The following is a 13,193-nucleotide window of genomic DNA, read 5'->3' on the forward strand; positions in this document are numbered from 1 at the left end:
CTCAACTTAATTGACATAACCAGTGTGATAAACATTTTAAGACTCAGGACTACCGCCAGGGATGAAGCCTTGTTGCGGAACACACTCTGCCGCATCACCACCCAGGTATCCTGTCTACATAGGATTGTCAAAGAATTATTTCCGCAGTAATACGACCCGGCATATCAATCACCCCAACTCTTACCCCTCCACATTCTGGAACAATCACATTTCCACGTCCTGGAGAGCCTGCGAAGCGCGGTGGTGTTGAGCTACGGATCCCGCGGATCTCGGCCCAATATTCATGAAAGTTGCCACAAGAACCGATACTTCGTGGTTGAATTCCTTCTCGACCTTCTCGACTCCCAACGTTTGCTGGAACGTGATTCCTTCGGCCTTACCCCTTTGGAGACTTTAGCATTCGAATTAGAACCCATTGACGAGACTTTGTCCGGCCGCCTCGTTAGCCTCATCTCTCGCATCTTGGATATAACGAATGGGGCTGCTGCAAATGTCTTGGATGACAACGGAAATCATCCACTCCACAATGTCATTATCAAGTCGTCAAACACCAACCGCAGCGCCTTGCAAGTCTGATGGATCACACACTCAGATTGGACGAGAGAAATAACGATGACAAGACGCCTCTGGAAGTGGCGAAGAGATGAGCAACCTCACCGCGGATTCACTTCTGGTTGAATATGGTCGCGCTGATATCGGTGATATGACGATAGACGATGAGCCAGATGATGAGCCAGATGAAGACAAACTAAAGTACTGCACGTGTAACGGTATTAGCTACGGGACAATGGTGGCCTGTGATGGGGCAGAGTGTCAAAGGGAGTGGTTTCACTTGGAATGCGTGGGTTTAGAACACGAGCCTAAGGGCTCCGGTAAGTTGATTTCAAGTTTTAATCTCCATACTGGCTATCTGGGTAAGAGAAGGGCTAACCATAACAAACAGCGAAATGGTATTGTGATGAATGCAAGGAGCGATGGCGGATATGTAGACTTTTATACCGTCGAATGTACCTAGTAGGCTCTACATTCGAAACCATTATATGTATCACAACAGGTCTGAAAAGAAAAGCGCCCGAAGCAGTGGAAGCTGCCTCCCATAATGTACTCTGCTTATCAGTTGTCAGACGTTGATACATCGATTCTCACCTCGGAGTCAGGTCGATACCGATAGGCAAGGTACCTATCTGATGAAGGAATGAGGTGGTCAATTCGCCGATTGAAGGCCGGCGTGCGGAGGAACGGGACCTCTGGATTCAATGCATGACCACCTCGGTGAGTGGTGCTTGGAAGTTCCGGTACGAACCTGCCGTCTAAAACAGGTCCCGCGTTTTACGCCCGTGGAAGACTCCGCCAAATGCTTATTTCAGGAGAGGCAGGCGCGAAATCTTGAACATGGCCGAAATGCCAGAGTGATGATGTAAAGTAATGACAGCCGTCATCGCAGGTGACAGACAGCCCGGCAGCTCCTCAGTTCTCTGGGTACAAATTTTGCCCCGATTGCCCATCTGCCAGCTCCTTCATGTTCTGCCATCCAATCTCTTCCATCCGTCAATCAAGCCCCTCAATCAACCCAACTTCAACCATTGCTTTCAGCCATTGTCTTCAACATTGCGATGCTCAAGCTTTTGCTCCTCCTGATCGGCGCCACTGCCGCCGCTGGTTTCCCAGATGCGGGGAGACTGAAGGCAGTCTACATTACCTCTACTGGTAAGAGATCCAATTTGGTTGAACTTGCATCTGTGCTTCGTTTCGTTTGACTGATATTGTGCGGTCATAGCTGTCTCCTTCACTTGGGAGTCCTCTACCATCTCCCAGTCAACTTCGACCGACTTGACTTCCTCTTCCACTTCCCAGTCCAACTCGACCAACTCGACTCCCACTCAAGCTGTTCCCACCGGCACAACTGTCCGTCTCTCTGCTTCCGCCAATCCGACTGCCAGTCAGTACGTCCCCACCCATCCGACCTCCACCCAGACCACTCCGGGGGAGGTTGACCCCGGCAGACTTTGGGTTTTGTACCGCAGAACCTTCATGTCGGGAGATCCCGGCTGGACATACCTGTGCTATTACGACATCTTCGAGTCCCATGTGAGCGTGAAGTATTTCAACCCTTGCCATCCGTACAACGCAACATTGCATCTTGGTACCGGCTCGGAATGCGACCCTGGATACCAGATGCCTATCCCGCAATTTGACATCGGATTCAACCCTTTCGGCGTGAATACAAATTGTTCCTACCATCCAGACGTCAACCAGGTTGTTTGTGATCAGGGCCATTACCCCTGCGCCGTCTTCAGCCACGACAACTGGGTACACTGCATAGAGGACACCGACAGTCCAAATTATAACGCCTATTTCAGGATCCAGTGTGATTATTTCCCGGTCATGACGTAGTGATTGCGGACGGATAGCTATGGATGGTAGAAGGAGGTCTTGTTTGAACTACAAGCTTGTGTATGATATGAGGCCACAAGATGGATTTTGGAGCAAAACTCGACATCTGAGCTCATGAAATGAAGTGAAATTTGCCTTACAGACATTTGTCAAATGTGATGTTTACAATGGTGTGGAAGAATGTGCGACCCCACCCCACTCAGCCTTCCGACCTCTGCATGGTGAGAGTGGCGAAGGCCACGGCCTACGGCCTTACCTTGATTCGATTTGCGCATGATGATGGCTTCAGTGGTGGGAACTGGGTGTCTGAGATTGTGACTTGGCCGACCAAGAGCCATGGTGGTGTGTACGTGAATAGGCTTTTACCTAATAGACCCACAAATGCACATGTGGCCCAATTAGCCCGAGCACTCCAGGTAACCCCGCAGATTTTCCCTCGTTGACAAACTACATTTATACCAAGAGAATATATGGTAGCGTTGGACTTGGCCCATAAAACAACAGGCCAATATGTCGGCGATCAGCAGCCACATATGCAATATCGAAATCCATCTAATCCGAAGTCACTTTGCTACTAATTTCTATGGCAGGGGTACCTGTCAATTCTTAAGGCAATGCGAAACCTCTCGCGCAACACCACGGCCATCGACCACACCCACCACCACCACGATGGAAATCAACGCTCTTATCAACCACAACGATATTGACACGTCACCCACAGCCGAGCGCTTCTACCGGCTCCAATTGGCAAGGCAACAACGGCCACACTGGCACCTGAAGGCTCACAGGGCTCCAGAGCTCCCGCGTAAGCAAAAGGTAGCCATATATATTCCTAACCCTCTTCAATTCTTACTGACTAATTAATTGCCCACATATTCAAATATGTGCCTTGCGCGAATACGCCTATATGTCCTACGCGGCTATGCGCGAGGCCACTGGCGCGTCGGATAAACAGATTCAATATGCCCTCACTACACCGTTGACCCGCGAACTAACCGTCGTAGCCGGAAGCCCTCGCGGTTTACCGACGAAGAGAAGGACCGTATTACTCGCTCTCTCAATGACGACCCTATCGCTCGCAAGCTCTGTAAGCTAGATTCAAAGCTGTATTTGGAAGGATTTAACCACTGGAAGGATACGGCCTTCACGATAGCTATAAGAATAGCCGGCTTCAGTCGTTAGGTCCTACCGCGGAGGATCAAGCTTACCGCCTAACACCGAGCCGAACGACTGGCCTTTGCCAGTGAGCAATTTGGACTTCGTCTTCGCCCGGGAGACTGGGAATACGTGGCCTTCAATGATGAGACCTGGGCTACTAATAACCGCGACATGGAAAAGGTAGCTTACTTTAAACAAATTAAAGATATCGAGGCTTGGGCTACTATACGGCAAAAGTCTCACGGTTGGATGTTCTGGGGTATAATATGTGAGTGTGAAAAGGCTGGTTCTTTTGTGTGGGAAAAAGAATATAGTAGGATTAATAGCGAGAAGTGTTAGAGCTATATTATCCCTATTATCTGGGGTTTTATTATAGAGAAACGAGTATAGAGTACTTCCGTGGTTTTTTAACAGGCTAATGCCTCTTCTTACTCTTTTAAGGCAACCAGGGCTTACATTGGAAGGCTAGGTATTAAACTGTTGACCTGCTTGGCGAAGGTGAGCCGGATCACCAATGAGCCGGAGTGAGCCAGATACGGAGGCACTTGGGAACTTAAGGTCTATATATACGGAGGAACTGGCTGGTGTAGATAGACAGTTCTGCAGTATGCAATTCAAGTCACAGTTATTGGTATCAAAGACTATTGTGATTAAAACAGCCCAATTGTTGTACACTGTTTAGCTGTACCGAACCAGGATTGTTCAGAGGTACCTTCGATTAGTATGCCTTTCAGACGTTCTAGATAGAGGTTCGTTATATACTTTCATACTGCATTAGGGAACCGGGATACTTTCATGAGGGTGAGCGCAAAGCTGGCTCTATGTGACGAACCCCTATCCAGAACTTCTGAAAGGGATACCAGTTAAAGGCACTTCTGAATAATCTTGGTTCGGTACAGTTAAATAATATATATGTGACGCTGGATGAGCTGAGGTTGTGGAAGGAGGTTTTGGGTTCGATGGTTGAGAAATGTAGGGAGTGGGGGCACAAGGAGGAGTGCTAGCACTTTACGGGTGGGAAGCCAATGGCCCCGCCGCTTGGTATTGGGGACAGGGGAGGGAATTATTTGTGACTGTGGGTTGGGCGTTTTCCCAGAAGGCTATCATTTGGACTATATGGCGAACACGTGGAAGCATGCCAGGAAGTTTTGTGTGCGGGCGGCGATGTCACCGGTGTTTTCCAGCTCGTTGGTGAATGAGCTACCTTTGCCGCCTGTGTTGAGTTCGCTGCCCACTCCGTCACCGACGCCGGTGGTGGCTCCCGCCAGTACCGTGAGGCAGGCGATACCGAGTATTCCTGTGCGGGGAAGGGGAACGGAGCAGTGCGCAGACAGATGATGGAGGGGAGCTGATGAAGTGCGCAAAGTGCAAGAAGGCGAGATATTGCAGTCAGGAGTGTCAGAAGATTGACTGAAAGGATCGCAAGAAGGCGTGTCGGTGAGAAGGCATGGTTGAATGATGTATGTCATGTTTGAGATTTGTATGTGTATTTTGGACCTGAGGTGGGTATGGTAGATGGAACAAAGCTCTGAAAGATAGCTGGAATTTGTAGAAGAAAATCATGTTGTCGGCCGACCTTTATTAAAAACATATTGCTTGTAGGGGTGATTATTATGCATGCTAGGGGTTAGGGTTGTCAGGTCATCTCGTCTTAGCTCCAGTCAGTTCGTTAGACGTTTGCAACCCCGCATTCACGCTTAGGAGGCCATCAAAGCCGCAGCACTCCCAACTGAAGCCATCAAAAAAACCCATTATTGAAGACCTCTTGTCTCAGTAGCCACAAGGCCTTTCTAATCCACCCAATAGTCCAGAAAAAAAATGGCGGACATCTCCTTCCGCAAATGGATCCGCTGGGAGCCTCACTCCCCCACACCACCAACGTCCACCATCGTGCTCACCTCCCCCCAACGTCGTTTTGTCGATATCAGAGTCCTCCTCCCGCTTCCTACCCCTCCAGACTCGGAATTGCCTCTCGAGCAACTAGAGTGGGCTATCGCAGGCACGTCGACTTCTTCCCCGGTTTTGAACCCCAAGACGAAAGAAGTGGAGTATTCGCATTGTGTTTGGAGTCACTGGATTGATTCACTGGTCAATAACAGGGATGCTGGGGCTGACGAGGGAGATAATTACCCTGTGGAGGGACACCCCGAGTTGACGCTGGAAAGGGGGAGGATGGTGAACCCCGCTAGTGGGAGGGTGGAGGGGTACGAGGAGATGTGGGTGGCTGGGGAAGTGAGGGCGGTGGAGGGAGTGGGGTGTATTGTTTTGGAGTATGATGCTGATTTGAAGGGGGAGGAGGGGTGGGTTCGAGGGGAAGGGGGGGAACAAGCGGAAGTCGAAAGGGTGGGGAGGGGGATGGTGGTTCGGTTGGGGGGGTATGTACAGGGTTTTTTGAGGGATGGGGGGGATGTGAGGGTTGAGAGGTGGGTTTGGGACGGGGAAAGAGGAAAGTGGGAGAAGAGGGTTAGGACTGGGAGTGGGGGGTTGAAGGGGGGGGAAGGGGTGATTCCGGTTGCGTTTGTTACTGAGGTTGGGGGGCAGATGGAGGTTGGGGATGAGGTTATGGGTGTGGGTGGAAGGAGGTGGAGGGTTGTTGAGAAGAGTTTAGTTTAAGAGATGGAATGTGGTGCTACAGTACTCTCTTGGATTTAAGTGTCTATAATTGTCGAAAGTGGCTTCTTGGCTTGAGGCATGGCCGCTCTGCCGCAGCCGTGCCATCACGGGCCGCTCTGAGGCTGAAGTCTAAACCCCCCGTAGCTGATCCTTGGCGGTCAGATTGGGAAGTCTTGCCTAAGCCGTGTTGAAGTCTTGGATGGAGTCCCAGTTGCGATCTGACTGTCAAACACCGATGAATCAGCACTGGCGTCGCACGCCCAATGGATGGCCGGTTTCAAAATGTAGGTGGCTGACAATATTGGACTGACGGAGAAGCCATACAACGTCAAAAGCTTCAAAATGTCCATGAAGCTGCCTACAAAGCCAGAAAATATGAACTTTTGATCATCACATTCCATCCATCCATTCTCTTTCAGGTTATCATCCACAAGAACCAACGCTGAATCGGGCATTCGGCTTCCTCTCTTTACTTCGATCTTTTTGTTAACGGCGCCATTAATCTATTAAACTCAAAATGAACCCTTACCAGCAGCAGCAACAGCAGCCCATCCCTTACAGCAATTTCGGCACCACTGGCGGTCACGTAGCCTCCTACAATACCGGAAGACACGCCCAAGCTAACCCAGGAACGCAAAGCTTCAGCGGCTATGGCAATGGCGTTGCCTACGCCCAGCCCATCCCTCATGCCTCCCAGGCCGCCTTGACCTCCCACTTTGCAGACAGCGCCCGCACCCAAGTCAACTACGCCCGTACCCACAACGGCCGTCCAGGCTCATCCGCCGAACGTAAACAATACCAAAACATCCCCTCCAACATCCAAATGCCCGGTGCAGCAGCCACCTACGTCGCCCCCGGAACAGTCTACGGCGGGCCTGGGAACTCTGACCCGAGACATGGAAATGTCATGTATGCTTCTACCTCGCTGAAGGGCAACCCCCCAGGACCGACACGGAACAATCACGCACGCGTGGCGCCTGCGTTGAACGGTGCTGTTCCGGCAAATCATGACAAGAAAAAGAAGTGTGCCGAGCCGGCGGTGTTTAGCAACTATGCATATGACCACAGGGGAACACAGGCGCAGAACATGGGTGGGAGTGTCTATCCGATTACTACGAATGGAAACACTTACTTGCCGCCTTGTGGGCATGCCAACCCGAATGTCAAGCCTGGTTGTAGGCATTGTGTGGCTGCTATTGGGGCCACTTCTCGATCTTAAGTCTTGAAGAGAGATGTTTGGGGTTGACGGTGTTCGGGGATTTGTTCACACTGGAGTTGGGAGCTGAGGGTTAGTGTACTAGGATGAGGGTTGGGGTACTAGATATTTACGCATCTAGGCTTGGTGGTGTTAAACTCAAAAGTCAGGTAACCAGCCACGGCACACAGACAATTTACATACTTCTGGATTTTGCACGCCTGCACAGACCAATATCTTCCATCTATTAATCCATCCAAACCCTCCCAACTTTTGAAAGTTTTCTTATTTTTTCCCCTCGCCCTTCGGGGCATTCGGTCAATTTGAAACAATACAGAGAAAATTAGCATGGCACCTAGACCAAGGATGACACGCTACTCAAAGAGACGCTCCCAATTTTTTCATCACGATCGTGGTTATCCTGCGATATGGGGAAGAACCTGCGTTGGAAATGTGATGCTATGTTGCTCACCCGACCGGACGTTAGTGTTTACCTCCACCGCCCTGTTCTCTATACAAATCTAGATAGCCTCAATCTTGACCGTCACTCCCTTCATCACCTTGTCTTTATCCAACGAAAGCGTGTACACCTCCTTGTCCTCCGCAGTTCCATTTCTCGAAAACACCGTCCCATCCGTCGACTTATCCCCCCCCACCTTCGCCTCATCCACCACCCTGCCACCAATCTTTCCAAACTACCCCATCACCGTAGCGAACCTAAGCAGAAACCAAAAAGCGCACCAGACCAACCCCCACACAAACGCAGTAGCTCTTTCTTGAAGAAATTTCTCTTTGTCCGTCATTGGCGTCCCATCGTCTTTTAGTACGCTTCCCGTCGGTTTATTAGACCTCATGAGCGGAGAGACAACATGAATGTTGTCGGCAAAATGCCCCCAGTCGTTGAGGTAGTAGCCTTCGAGATAGAGGTGGACGACCCAGGGGAGGTCGTTGACGAAGAGCATCACCCAGAGGTAGCGCTTTAGTAGTGTGACGTCGCGGGAGCGGGGGGATGATGAAGGTGAAGAGTGTTTGGAGGAGGGTCAGGCGCTTGACGTGGATTGGTTAGAGGTTGGGGACGGAGGAGAAAAGGTCCCTGAGGAAGCAGAGGGTTCGATGATGCCCCAGAGGAGGTAGGGGATTTTGGGGAGGGCGAGAGGGAGGGTTTTGGTGTGGGTCATGGTGTCCTGGCCAATTCTGCTGGGAGAGGTTTTGTTGAAAAGCTGGTGTTAAACTTGGGTAATATGAAGCCGATGTATTCCAAATCGGAGAGTGATAAAGGGAAAGAGCAAAGCGCCAATGTGAGTACAAGTGCCGCTACTGACGGAGCAGGTTATGGCCTGGAGCCATGCCTGATTGGTCAAATATCAATATTGGAAGCCACTGCTGAACTTGAACGCTGCTGTATTTCTGAGTCTGAGTATAAAAGGAAGTTTGTACAGAATACTGACGATTAGTGGTATCTTTGTTGGTATCCCCCATTTTGTTGGTATGGGCTGGCAATCGGCGAAACGTGATGCAACTCTACGACCTCAGGATAGGGCTGGCTCATGCCGGCCGGCTTCAGGTTGGTAGTGCTGTGGCTTTCAAACGCCATGGGGGAGCAGCCGTAGCTCTCCTCATCAACACACGTGTCAAGAGCGTCACCATATGACTGCACCATGCGGACAGAGTCTTCCTGTCCCTTGTATCCCGAGGGCGGGGCTGATCCGCTTGATGGTCCGGACTGTTTGTATGGGGTGGGCTTTTTGTTGGAAACGAAGAGCTGGGGAAAGGCTGTGAGACATGCGACGATAATTGCTGGTGGTCTGGTTAGCATTGGGTGTTTGGTTCTCTAAAAGAGTATAGATCAGCCTACCAATGCAAGTTTCGATATAACTCCACAGCCACAGATAGCTCGGATCAACCTGACCATTTGCCCAGGTCGCCGAGCTGATGCCAACTACCCTCAGAATGGCAACCAACATTGTGAGAAGTGTGAGGGAAAATAGTCCAATGACGGCCAGCTTTTTGGCCATCCGAAGTTTGGAGTCCCAGATCAAGATGACAGGGATGGACAAGACTGTCATTGTTAGCACCCGCAAGCCAGACAAGCTTGAGATGAAAACTTACCCGCAGCATCAGACAACACATCCAAGGCACAATTAATCCTGAGCGTTAGGTTGGCATACCGGATAGCCGGAGGCTCAGTACACTGAGCCATGATATCAAAGCCCTTCGCAACCAAGCATCCCCACTGAGAATCGCCGATGGAGGTAAGCCATGTTGCCACCACAAATCCCAGGACCGACCACCAGGCGACTCTGATCTTTGTCATGTGCCAACCAATCCTCCTGAAGAAAAGGAGAAGCGAGAGCTTCACACAAGCCAATGTGCTGTAAAAGAAGATCTGTTCGACAAAAAAGACCCGCATGGTGATTTCGACATCCTTCATGAACTGTTGCAGGTCTGTTGGAAAGGCCGTTCCCGATCCTACAGCTAATATAAACCAGAACTTCGGTGCTGCCCATTGCCACAGTGCTGATGCTGCGATAACGAAAACGGTGCCGAAAATGAGGACGGTGTCGTCCCAGAATAGTCGACGTGTTGCTCTTAGACGGGTGTAGAGGCGAACACTGAGAAAGATAGCAGCTATCGAGGCGGCCGTCCAGGAACCTGCCTGTATGCACAAAGAGGCGTCAGCCATTGTGGAAAGGATTTGGGTATGGAAGCGAGCATAACCGAGCGGCCATGCAACGTGGGCTGCTTGCTTACCATGAAATTCGTCAGAGGGACGGCAGCTGGTGAGTTGAGCTTCTGGCTCGCTGAGAGTTCCATGATTTCTGCTGTCCTCGAAGCTTCTGTAGGAATCCAAACTCTCCAGGAAGAATGATCGTCACAATAATGAGATGTTGATCCACTGCTCGCTGCGGCAGAATGAGAAAAAAAGGCAGAGCTCGGAGCTCGGGAACGCGCGGACCAAGGCAAGATATTGCGAGCAATGGATTCGAGCTGAACGGCGCAGGCAAGGAACTAGCAACGATCTGCAGGGAAGGGCAATCTCGTGGTCGCTTCCAGCACCCGACCTACACAGATGGCTGCGGCAAGGAGGTGGAACGTCCAAGTCTTGTCCGCCAAAGAATGCACCGTTGGGGAACTATGCTTCCCCCCCTCCCCCTCCCCCATATCAGTGCAGTGTTGATATGGTGGCATTCGGCCGAGATTGGAATGTGCAAGTATTGTGATGGGGGCTAAAAAAAGGCGATGTTGGCGGCACAGTCTGGCGAGAATGGTGGCACAGCACCTGCATAGTTCCAACAACCAATGCCCCGGGCCTCATGGAGCACAGCGGAAGCGCCCGCACAAGAACAGTGCTTCATGTTACCGCAGCCCGTAAGCACTACACAATGCAGTTGGGTTGTCCGGACTGGGTTGCAAATAAAACCGGCTGTTGCCGTTGTTGGTGAGGTATGATACCAAGCAACACAACATCACTGCTTTTTTGTTGGGCAAAATTTGGGCAAGGCTTGGAAGTGCTTGACTCTCAAAAATAAAGTAAAGAAAGTGATATGATATCTTCTATTGGAGAAGAACCCCACCATGTGTGGTCGCTGATTGAGTAGAGCTCCCGGATATATGACCCCCTTGAGTACTGACCCAATGTAAACAAACCACCATCAACCCTCCCAGTACATCTTGGGCTTTCAATCCTCCTTCAATTTCGGAACTGGCCACACCCACTTCTCAAAAGCAGCCAAAAATACCGCGCCCACAGCCACAAGAGGAGCAATCTCTCCAAACCCGCGCACAATACCTTTCTCGAATTTCCCCTCTTCACTTATCCACCCAGAGTTATGCATCCAGTCCTTGATCCCCACAATATACACCATTGTCCACCCCAGCACAGCAGCACCCGCAACCAAAGGTGCGAACCAGTACATCACCACAAACATCTTCATCCACCACTTCTTGGGTCTACCAGGCCGAACCACATCCACTGTGGTGTCATCCCGTTTGAGGTTGAAATTCATCTACGCAATCGAGAAGAAAAAGCAGATAAAGATAAAACCAACAATAGAACCCCAGATCGCCGTCTCAAATCTGTAAGCCCCAGTGCTCACCGCGCCGACGGCATCTAGCCTTGCTTGATCGCCCTGGAAGACGGCAAAGGTTTCATTGTGAAGCTGCTTGTCGATGAAGCACGCAGCTGGGAGCATGATCAAGCTCACGTTCCGCTCGTTGAGAGGGGGTGGCCGGTACTCTGCAGTGTACTCTGCGTTAGTGAAGACGCCATAGCGGTCGCTCAAGATGAGCCATCCAGCGCCGATGAGGAGCATGAAGAGGGCTACAACCCTGAAGGAGGCTGTGAGGGGGGTCTTCCAGAAGTTTCGGAGAATGGCGATGGAGACTAGAGAGGTCCAACAGGCTGTTAGGACAAGGTGAAGGCGGATGTTGAAGTGATATCGGGATACAGTGCATAGGCCAGTGCTGGCGAGGTTGATGAGCTGAGTCGTGCTGAGGAGTAGTTGAGAGTCGGAGACGGAGAGGAGAGCTGCTTCGGTGATGCCATAAAAAATCTCGTTTTTTTGTCAAGGGCTTTGCCCATGGGGTGGGCCTTTGGGGGCTATCATCAGGTTCATCGGATTGCGGATGGATGTAAGAGGAAACATTCTGTTTCTGGGGGCCGGGAGTTGGCGGTGGGGAAGGGCTGGGTGTTCTCGAGGGTTGGAATGTGTCATTTTCGACATAGTGAGTTGGTGGGGTCGGTTGGATTGGCGCTGGGGTGGGATATCCAGAAGTCTGAAAAGTTGGCACGGGGGTGTAAAGAGTGAAAAGCGCGGGCTGGTGTAGCAAAGCAGGCTGATGATAAGGTAAGGGTGTCACGACAGAAACAGGACTGATAGCCATGTTGTCATGGATGTGGTTGATGTGGCTATTGTGGCCGCGAATATTGGAAGGGTGATCGGGGGTCACTTTGTGATGTGGTCGAGTGTGTCACCATGGACGAGGAGGGGGTTGGCCTGGATTGGATTCATTGTGGTTGTTGCTACTTGCTGTGATATGCTTCCATGCCTTCTTAACGCGATCTAGTGGAACAGTTTCACTGTTAAAGAGCTACGCGTTAATAACATCATTCTCTCGCAAATACCTGAATACCAATGGTGTAAGGAAGAAATGCGGACTTACCGGCGTCGCTCTGTATTTAGTAGAAACTCAATTCGGAATATGATGATCAGCAAACAGAAGAGCAACACAACCCCGTTCGGAACCCAATAGGCAACAACACCTTGGAACATCAATATCGTCAGCGATCTTGATCCAAAACCCACCAGGTATCAATTTGGAGTTCAGGTAAAGCATATCCACTTACACCCTCCTAAGCAATATCTGAATCAGGTTGAAAAGGCCGAGCCTCACTGACCGGCCCGATCTCTGTCACCACCAAGGAGCCCATGGAGTTGTTGATGGTGGTAGAGCAATCAACCTCCAGGGCCATATTGCGGCACGTTGTGTTCAGGTCGCTGAAAATGTTGCCCATCTTGGTGAGCCTGACGATATAGGATAGGTGCGCTCAGAGTGTTGACAAAAGACAGATATCTGACACGGACTCAGACAGTGGACATCTCCCAAAACTTATAGACTCAAGGAGCCACACCTACCACAGACAAGTCAGAGCCTTGTTGCTATCCTAGTCCGCCAGCACTCAATGAGACAAACAACACTTGTGCCAATCGAACATCCCGAAACAGTCATGTTCATATTAGCTGAGATCAGCCACTTTCAAAGCCACCAGCTGCAATGCACCATTTGACACCTATTTCGAACTGCCATGCCTAAACGCAGACGGTCTGCAGAT

General features: G+C 50.7%; 8 protein-coding genes across 8 annotated transcripts; 5 read left to right on the top strand and 3 right to left on the bottom strand.

The window, feature by feature from the left end:
* Positions 1-787: 787 nt before the first annotated feature.
* Positions 788-1,015, top strand: QC761_607970 (uncharacterized protein; the record flags this gene model as incomplete). Its single annotated transcript, XM_062881226.1, has 1 exon — positions 788-1,015. The coding sequence occupies one exon, from the start codon at positions 788-790 to the stop codon at positions 1,013-1,015; it is 228 nt and encodes a 75-aa protein (XP_062729890.1).
* A 452-nt stretch (positions 1,016-1,467) lies between these two features.
* QC761_607967 (uncharacterized protein) lies at positions 1,468-2,534 on the top strand. The gene is made up of 2 exons (XM_062881225.1): positions 1,468-1,707; positions 1,778-2,534. The coding sequence occupies exons 1-2, from the start codon at positions 1,614-1,616 to the stop codon at positions 2,392-2,394; spliced, it is 711 nt and encodes a 236-aa protein (XP_062729891.1). The 5' UTR covers positions 1,468-1,613; the 3' UTR covers positions 2,395-2,534.
* Positions 2,535-2,904: 370 nt separating this feature from the next.
* QC761_0096860 (uncharacterized protein) lies at positions 2,905-3,490 on the top strand (the record flags this gene model as incomplete). The annotated part of the gene is made up of 2 exons (XM_062873038.1): positions 2,905-3,210; positions 3,269-3,490. 2 exons carry the CDS (start codon positions 2,905-2,907, stop codon positions 3,488-3,490), a joined length of 528 nt encoding a protein of 175 aa, XP_062729892.1.
* Positions 3,491-5,370: 1,880 nt separating this feature from the next.
* Positions 5,371-6,165, top strand: QC761_608000 (uncharacterized protein; the record flags this gene model as incomplete). Its single annotated transcript, XM_062881227.1, has 1 exon — positions 5,371-6,165. The coding sequence occupies one exon, from the start codon at positions 5,371-5,373 to the stop codon at positions 6,163-6,165; it is 795 nt and encodes a 264-aa protein (XP_062729893.1).
* Positions 6,166-6,682: 517 nt separating this feature from the next.
* On the top strand, positions 6,683-7,384 carry QC761_0096880 (uncharacterized protein; the record flags this gene model as incomplete). The annotated part of the gene is made up of 1 exon (XM_062873039.1): positions 6,683-7,384. The coding sequence occupies one exon, from the start codon at positions 6,683-6,685 to the stop codon at positions 7,382-7,384; it is 702 nt and encodes a 233-aa protein (XP_062729894.1).
* Positions 7,385-7,881: 497 nt separating this feature from the next.
* QC761_0096890 (uncharacterized protein) lies at positions 7,882-8,322 on the bottom strand (the record flags this gene model as incomplete). The annotated part of the gene is made up of 2 exons (XM_062873040.1): positions 7,882-8,055; positions 8,119-8,322. 2 exons carry the CDS (start codon positions 8,320-8,322, stop codon positions 7,882-7,884), a joined length of 378 nt encoding a protein of 125 aa, XP_062729895.1.
* A 488-nt stretch (positions 8,323-8,810) lies between these two features.
* Positions 8,811-10,652, bottom strand: QC761_0096900 (uncharacterized protein; the record flags this gene model as incomplete). The annotated part of the gene is given in 5 exon segments (XM_062873041.1): positions 8,811-9,157; positions 9,216-9,419; positions 9,470-10,016; positions 10,112-10,507; positions 10,520-10,652. The coding sequence occupies 4 exon segments, from the start codon at positions 10,172-10,174 to the stop codon at positions 8,811-8,813; spliced, it is 1,161 nt and encodes a 386-aa protein (XP_062729896.1). The 5' UTR covers positions 10,175-10,507; positions 10,520-10,652.
* Positions 10,653-11,040: 388 nt separating this feature from the next.
* QC761_0096910 (uncharacterized protein) lies at positions 11,041-11,673 on the bottom strand (the record flags this gene model as incomplete). Its single annotated transcript, XM_062873042.1, has 2 exons — positions 11,041-11,367; positions 11,410-11,673. 2 exons carry the CDS (start codon positions 11,671-11,673, stop codon positions 11,041-11,043), a joined length of 591 nt encoding a protein of 196 aa, XP_062729897.1.
* Positions 11,674-13,193: the final 1,520 nt, after the last annotated feature.

Source organism: Podospora bellae-mahoneyi, chromosome 6 (assembly GCF_035222275.1).
Source record: "Podospora bellae-mahoneyi strain CBS 112042 chromosome 6, whole genome shotgun sequence".
Classification (NCBI taxonomy): Eukaryota; Fungi; Ascomycota; class Sordariomycetes; order Sordariales; family Podosporaceae; genus Podospora; species Podospora bellae-mahoneyi.